The sequence below is a fragment of the Myotis brandtii genome, unplaced genomic scaffold (genome assembly GCF_000412655.1).
Source record: "Myotis brandtii unplaced genomic scaffold, ASM41265v1 scaffold561, whole genome shotgun sequence".
NCBI classification, from domain to species: domain Eukaryota; kingdom Metazoa; phylum Chordata; class Mammalia; order Chiroptera; family Vespertilionidae; genus Myotis; species Myotis brandtii.
The window spans coordinates 463,302-471,291 of record NW_005370085.1 but is presented as its reverse complement, the minus strand read 5'-3'; the positions used below and the strand labels follow the sequence as shown (position 1 = coordinate 471,291).

The window sequence follows — 7,990 nt, the reverse complement described above, 5'->3', positions numbered from 1 at the left end:
TCTCTCTCCACCTTCTGGATTGTCTCGAGATGCAGTGGGACTGTGGGGCGAGGGGCCGCTGGTTCAGGTCTGAGCGCTGAGGGATCTAGAGGTGCCTCCCAACCAGCTTTCCAGCTCCAGTCACAGGGCCCTCGCCCCAAGCACGGCTGGAAGGAGGCGCTGCTGGGCTTTGAGGGACCACGATGGGCTTAGTCAGCGTGGAGGTCACTTGTGACCAACAGGAAGCTCTAGAGGCCCAAGGCCCCTCCCCCACATCCCAGACACAACTGTCAGGAAGGGGACCGACTCTGACTGAGGAAATTCGCACAGCCCAGCTGCATGGGGGCGTGGCATCAGATTTAATTAGATTTCAAGGAAATTAAGAAATGGATCTTTTTTTTTTTTTGGCACATCTGAGTTTATGAGGTAAGATTTATAATTGCTGTACTTGTGACCGGGACAGTGGAGGTGACTTTTTTATTTCTTTGTTTTGTTTTGTTAATCCTTACCTGAGGATATTTTTCCATTGACTTCTTAAAAAAATATATTTTATTGATTTTTTACAGAGAGGAAGGGAGAAGGATAGAGTTAGAAACATCGATGAGAGAGAAACATCAATCAGCTGCCTCCTGCACACCTCCCAACTGGGGATGTGCCCGCAACCAAGGTACATGCCCTTGACTGGAATCGAACCTGGGACCCTTCAGTCCGAAGGCCTACGCTCTATCCACTGAGCCAAACCTGTTAGGACTCCACTGATTTTTTTAATGTTAAACTTTAATTAACAAATATGAATAATGCTGTACACATAGATTTTACATAGCTTCACAACATTTTTTGTTAATCCTCACCCGAGGACATTTTTCCATTGATCATTTAGAGTGTGTGGAAGAGAGAGGAAGACAGAGAAATATCCATCTGAGAGAAACTCATCGATTGGTTGCCTCCTGCACGCCTGACCAGGGCCTGGGCTGGGGAGGAGCCTGCAACCAAGGTACGTGCCCTTGACCGGAATCGGAATCGTATCCGGTCCGCAGGCCAACACTCTACCCACTGAGCCAAACTAGCTGGGGCTGGAGGTGACTTTTTAAAACTAGACAGCCTTCTTCCCAGAGCTCCAAGAGATGGCCAGGAAACTCAGAGCACTGTTCTGGCTCAGCCCAAGGAAGAGGAAATGGGGGGACAGATGGGCAGACCTCCAGGCAGCCAGGACAGGGGAACAGGGGCCCTGTGTCACCTGAGCCATGGTGGAGGGAAGGGGACAGCTGCGTGTGAGCCCACCTGGCCACTGGCGGGTGACAACCCCCTGCCATGAACAGCCTGGAGAATCAAACGGGTGCTGACCGTAAACGTCGATTCCAACCCCTCCCGGCAGAGAGGGGCCACCTAACCCGCTCCCGCCGTAACTGTCACGTCAGCGCATTATTTCCTCTCGCTTCCGACTGACCTTTATGAAGTCCACCTTCTCCTCATGGCAGATCTCCTCTACCGTTTCCATGAGCTCCTTACAGGTGTCCAGGTTTTCTCCACAGCTGACCAGTTGTCCATACAAGGCCTCCAGCTTCTCCTTCTTTTTCTCCACTAGAGCTTGTATTTTCTCTTCGTATTTCTGAGCAAGTGTTTCCAAGATCTCGTTGTAGTGGGACTCAAAGTTCTGTTCTTGTCTTCCAAAATTCTCCTGCAGGACAGTGGACCTCAGTCATCATTTCAGTGCATGAGGTGTGTCAGCTAGTCATTTGGGGCATAAACACGTATCTACCCAGAGATGTTTTATTTATTTTTTTAAAATATATTTTATTGATTTTTTTTTACAGAGAGGAAGGGAGAGGGATAGAGAGTTAGAAACATCGATGAGAGAGAAACATCGATCTGCTGCCTCCTGCACACCCCCTACTGGGGATGAGCCTGCAACCAAGGTACATGCCCTTGATTGGAATCGAACCTGGGACCCTTCAGTCCGCAGGCCGATGCTCTATCCACTGAGCCAAACCGGTTAGGGCTACCTAGAGATGTTCCCACCCCGTCATCTTATCTCTTGCCAGGATGCTGGGGTGGATGCGGGGGGAGCTGGGACCAGGAGTCTCCAGCTAGAACCCCAGGGATAATCCTAACAAAAACACTGCTTTTTCTACTGCAGCATTTTGCCATCCTCCTCCTCACTCTCAAACCACCCACGTTTTCCCCACCTCCCATCACCATGACAACCAACCAAGACGATTGATCATCAGTGCTGAGTCAACCTGCCACTGGAACCTTGGACCTCAGCAAGGAGATGTTTGCCCTGGGGGATTCCCACCTGAGCTCTCGACATCTCAGGACCCTCACCTCCACTCTTTGGTGAGTGGATTATACAAATACCAGGACCACAGATCTTCATATCAACAAGAGAAGCTTGAAGGGAAAGGGTAATAAGGGCCGTGGCCACCTGGTGCTGACTAACAGATGAGGAAAAGCAGGAAGGCGAGGGAGGGTCATGACAGTACTTATCCTGGAGCACAATGGGTGAGAAATGATCAGAGCATACCAACCCCTCGTCCCCAGGAGAGATCTGCGGCTTCTGACTGATGCCATTCTCATCAGCTAACATTTCCAAAGAAGAGGATCAATCATTCAGGGGTTGTTTATTGAGCACCTACTATGTGTATAAGACTTGCTCCGAATGGCAGAAGAGAGGGAAAAGCAGTAGAGGCCTCCCCGGTGCTGAATGTAAAGGGAAGAGCTGAGTCCACTGAGGTGCAGATACGCTGATCTGAGAGTGAGCTGGCCGTTCAGAGTGCAGGGAGTTTTGTCCCTCCTATTGGACTCTTACCCTTCCCACCACCAGCCTGTGCTTATAGGGGAAGGACTTGCCCTTCTCTGTACCTTCCCTAGGGCGTTAGTGCCATAGCTCTCCTCCCTTTCAAGATTAGGGGTGAAGAGGGTCTAACTTCAAAGAAAGGGACCTGGGGCTTAGTTAACTCATACAAGGTGCTCCTGTTGGTTCAGCCTGAGGTGCATTAGCGAAGTAGAGCATCCACATGAAGGGAGGGGAAGAGGGAAGCCCCAGGTCCTCAGTCCTGGTCTACTCATGAGGACGGCACCACAGCTGACATCTATACTGCGTACCTGCGGCACACCCAGGGCTGTGTGAGTGTTTGGGGACAGACACGGAAACTTACTGATCTTATGAGAAATGGGTACCAGCTGAGAAAAGGAACACTCATCAATGACAGGATGGGGGTCTGCAAAACCTTGTCAAGGTTGGCGCATGCAAGAGTCCCGCCTTGTAGTCAAACTGGAAATAAAGAGGCAGAAGACACAGCCTCCTCACCAAGAGCTTATTGTTCTGTGGGGATGCTGCCAGGTTAATCAGTTCCATGAGGTATATGCCCAGGGGGTTGGAGGAGGGCAGGGGACAGGGCAAAAGTGACACCACGTGCTCTAAGAACACAAATTCTCCACCTCATACTGGACACGGCTGCTGCCCCGGATGGTGCTGGACGAAGCAGCATGTGTCTGACGGGCTCATCTGCGGGCTCTTACCTCCACCGTGATGAAAACCTCCTCTAGGTGATTGGCAAAGTTTTCCATCTCAATAATCTGCTTTTCCAGCCTGTACATGTTTTTGTGAATTTCATCCTATCAAACAGAGGATCGCAAGACGTCAATGCTACATCCTTCCTCCCCTTCTGCGGAAGGCACGTGAGAGTTACTCCCGGCCTGATTACTTGAGCAGATGCAATGGAAAGAGAAAGAAGAACTAGCGAGAGCTGCTTACCTTGGCGCTTTCCAGGGCTTTACTGAGGGGGGTCACCTCGTGCTCTTTGTGTTCATCCAGAACCTTCTCCAACGCTCTTATTGGAGTTTTGCAAGTGACACAGAAGACATCAGGAGCTTCTTCCTCGTCCTCCTCCTCTGGGATGACATAGCACTCGTACTCCTCGCTGGCCCGGCCGTGTGTGTACCTGTAGGCCTCCCGCAGGTCCTGGCATTGGCTCTCAGAGCCCCACCCTCCGAAGCTCAGGTCTTCAGCCTCTGCTGCCTCTCCACTAAGTCTCCAGTCTCTCTGCTCCACGGCTGGTTCTCTCCCCGCCACCATGTAAGCAGGATATTCCGAAACCTCTATCCTGGGCATGTTTTCGTTAACAAACTCGTCCCCTAATTCATCATCATCTTCGAGTCCATATAAATGGACAAGTTCATCCACTTCCTCTTCGAGGTCTCTTGGCTCACTGGTCATTTCAGCTCAGATGACTTCTCAGCCGACTGTGTTCTTCCGGGAAGATCTACAGTCTGTCTCCAGAGTCATAGGGACCTAGGGGATACTAGCGGAAGTCCCTGGGGCAGAAGACCTGTCCCCTTCTGGCCCCTCCCTGGCTTCCTCCACCGTTGCCCTGGCAGCCCTGGGCAGCACCTCTGCACGACAAGGATCCTTCCTGGACCGTGAGCAGTGGATACCCTGGGTCCTAGAACACAGCAAGAAGGAAAACACTCGTTTCTGAGAGGATCAATGCAGGAAGTGGTCATCAGATTGGGCTCACCTCATTCACAATTTTTAAAAATCTTCTGAACAGCTCAGTTGTGGGTTTACTTTGAACCATCTGTAAAGAAGGGTGTACACAAGCAAAAAATGTTTTTATTTCTGGAGGACTTTTGAATAATGTACCTGTCGTAAGGGTGTGCACAAGTAAAAAATGTTTGAAGACCACTGATCCATGCACACAGAAAGAATGATCATTTTTGTTTAGAGAAGCAGGCTTTTTCCCATTTAACTGAATGTCACAAACAGGTACAGCTGATGTGCAGATAGTGGCCTAAATTTCCACCCACCATACTTGTTGTATTATGGTAACTAACCTGCACAAATATTTTAACAACATATTCCTACATAAAACTAGGAATTATGTGAGCTGCTTATCTTATTCCCTGATATTTTTTTTAAATTGACTTTATTGAAATATAATTTACAAGCCATAAAATTTACCTGTTTTAAGTGCACAGTTCAGTATCTTTTAGTAAATACCCCCAAGTTATGCAACCATTATCACAATCCAGCTCCTAAGGCCCCTTTTTAAAATACTGTGGTAAACCCAATGGTTTAAAAAAAACAAACTAATATTATTAAACCACTCCAACATGACATATATGAAATAGGTTTTGGAGGAAAATAACAAAAGCAAAAAATAATTTTTAAGATACAGTTTAGCACTTTCTCCCCCTAGCCATAACTTTTATATCCAAATAGCTTCGTAGCTAAATATTCAGAATTTTGGGGAAAAAGGAACATTAATAATAAATTGACATTTTACAAATGATGATACTGAGGCTTAGAGAAATGAAGTAATTAATCACAGTCTATAATGACTATATTGGCTAAATAGCTTCTACTCTATGTCATAAGCTACAGTTAAACATAAAAGGACTTTTGCAAGTCTTCTATGGGAGGTGTGTCCCCGTGCTTTAATTAGAAAAGTCCTCCCCAAAAATGTTTTTTTAAAATCTTTTTATGGGTCATGGATGCCTCTGAGAATCTACTGAAAGCTGTGAATTCTCTCCCCAGAAGTGAGCCCATAAGGGCACAAACAGTTTTGCTATCTTTTCAGAACTCAGCCCTGCAGCCCCGAGCAATTCCCGAACCACAGCTACAGAAACCTGCTGGAGAGTGCTGGCTGTACTGTGACACAAAATGGTTCAAATCAGCTTTACAGGCGCAGCCCAAACCCAACATCTTCCCATGGGAGCAGGGGGCATGCATAACAGTGAGACATGATGACAATGCTTTTGTCAGTATTTGCACCAGAGCATGGAATTGCGCTTTGTCAGCATGTACACGTAGGGTTCCAAACTGTTCTAGCAAGCGGACCCCTGCACTAAAAATACCCTCAAGACACCTGGCAAGAGTTCCCAGCATCAGAGCGTCACGTCCTGTCCCCACCCCACGTTCAGTGAAGGCGGATCCCTGCCACCAGAAGGCACAGAAAGCGTTCACCCCTTATTGTAATTTACACATCTGCAATACCCAACACTCTCTCTTCCCACAATAAAGGAAATACATTGCATTAACATTGTGGCCTTAAATTAGTGGGTTTCAATAATATAACTAGCGTTAGAATATCACTACAAAACTTGCCTGTTAATTTAAGGGTCCATGAGCTCTTCATTTAACACTGAGGCCGTGGGTAACTGCTAGAAAACTGCACCCGGGTACAGCAGGGTTTTCCTCCCGGTGACCTCTGCGTGCCCGTGAGCTGCCCCTGCCTGTTACACCCGGGTTCTGCAAGGGGGCAGCGAAGGCGACAGAAACACCAGCTGGCTCCGGCTGCAAATAGCAACAGGCCCGCTGTGAGTGAAAGCCCAAATATAGACCTGCCCAGGCTGTCCTGCCACTTCTGCTCAAGTGTCACCCAGAGAGGTCACATGTTGACCTGAGTTACTTCTTACTATGGGGCTTGGAGTCCTGCGGTTCCACCAAGGGACTCAGATAGCTGTTCATGTGCAGAGGGCTGGGGCAGGAGGGCAGCCTCAGCCACGCAGAGCACTGCTGAGAGCCCTCATGCTTTGCACCGTCCACCCGGGCTGAGGGTCTTTTTCCAAAGTGTTTTGAACAAGCACAGCTCTAAAGGCAATCAAACGCAACTAAATATTTCCTTCCACTATTCCTTTAACATCTACTCAAGGTGCGACTTGTTCCCCACTCTGGATAGAAATCCAGCAGACTCATGATTTTCTGCTCCCTCTTGGGTCACACACAGTCCTGGGGGCCTAGTCTCCATTCAGCAGTTAAATGTACAGTTCTATACATTAATCAGTCACACTGAGCTCAGCCGGCGTGGCTCAGTGAGGTCGACCTATGAACCAGGAGGTCACAGTTCCATTCCCAGTCAGGGCACATGCCTGGGTTGCATGCTCCATCCCCAGTAGGGAGCATGCAGGAGGCAGCCAATCAATGATTCGCTCTCATCATTGATGTTTCTATCTCCCTCTCCTTCCCTCTCTGAAATCAATAAAAATATATTTTTTTTAAAAAGGCACAAGAGTTTAGCCAGCATCAAAATCTCCCTTCCCCAGGCGGCATCTCCAGCTGTCAGTCTGCCCTGGGAAAGGAGGGAACAGGTTCTCCCACACCTCCTCCCCGAGCTGCTGGTTTGGAGGTCAGGGCAGAGGAGCTAAGGTGCTAAGACAGCTCCTATTTGAGCTGGTGTCACACGGGTGCAGCCGCAGGCTCTGTGGGGCTGGCAGATGCTTAGCGCTCTCCATCTCTTCCTCTCCCTAGGAGCAACTGTACTTCTCTGGTTTCCCACTCCGGACACCTCTCCCCCAAAGTTCCTATAACCTGCTATTCCAGCTGGTGTTTCTGTCGCCTTCGCTGCTCCCTTGCAGAACCCGGGTGTAACAGGCAGGGGCAGCTCATGGGCATGCAGAGGTCACAGGGAGGAAAACCCTGCTGAACCGGGTGCAGTTTTCTAGCAGTTACCCAAGGCCTCAGTGTTAAATGAAGAAACCCTCTATTCCAGGAGGTCCCTTGCAGTCCTCCCCTAAGCCCTGGTGGGCCACCTCTCACATGAGGTCTCCTCACCCATGCAGCTGGTTCTCTTAGGCAGGACCCAGGTGACACCTTGCTGGCTCTGGCTTCCTGCTGGCCCATGTCTGGATCTTGGGGAGTCGGCCCCATCCTTGGTCCCGGCAAACTCTGGGAAGCAGATGTCCCGGTGCAGCCACCTCCCCTGGTTCTGCCACTGAAGCAGCCAATCCTCCAGCCTCAGGCCACCACTGGCCCACCTGCAGGAAAGACAATGAGCTCTCTGAAGGGTCCCTCTGCCGACCCCTCACTGAGCTCAGGGGTCAAGGGTGGGACTTCCGCCCAGCCGGTGTGGCTCAGTGGTTGAGCAGCGACCAATGAACCAGGAGGTCACAGTTCGATTCCGGGCTTGATCCCCAGTAGGAGGCATGCAGGAGGCAGCTGATTAATGATTCGCTCTCATCTTTGATATTTCTATCTCTCGCTCCCTCTCCTTTCCTCTCTGAAATCAAT

At 49.5% G+C, this 7,990-nt stretch overlaps 1 protein-coding gene across 1 annotated transcript in view; it reads right to left on the bottom strand.

The window, feature by feature from the left end:
* FSD2 (fibronectin type III and SPRY domain containing 2) overlaps nt 1-7,990 on the bottom strand; it is a 22,507-nt gene that overhangs the window by 11,176 nt on the left and 3,341 nt on the right. Inside the window, exons 3-7 of the mRNA XM_014549587.1 lie at nt 7,535-7,737; nt 3,737-4,424; nt 3,502-3,597; nt 1,397-1,657; nt 1,261-1,285 (exon numbers count right to left, since the gene is read on the bottom strand). Of these exons, the coding sequence (XP_014405073.1) occupies nt 1,261-1,285; nt 1,397-1,657; nt 3,502-3,597; nt 3,737-4,198 (844 nt within the window). The 5' untranslated portion in view covers nt 4,199-4,424; nt 7,535-7,737. The remainder of the gene's footprint in view (nt 1-1,260; nt 1,286-1,396; nt 1,658-3,501; nt 3,598-3,736; nt 4,425-7,534; nt 7,738-7,990) is intronic.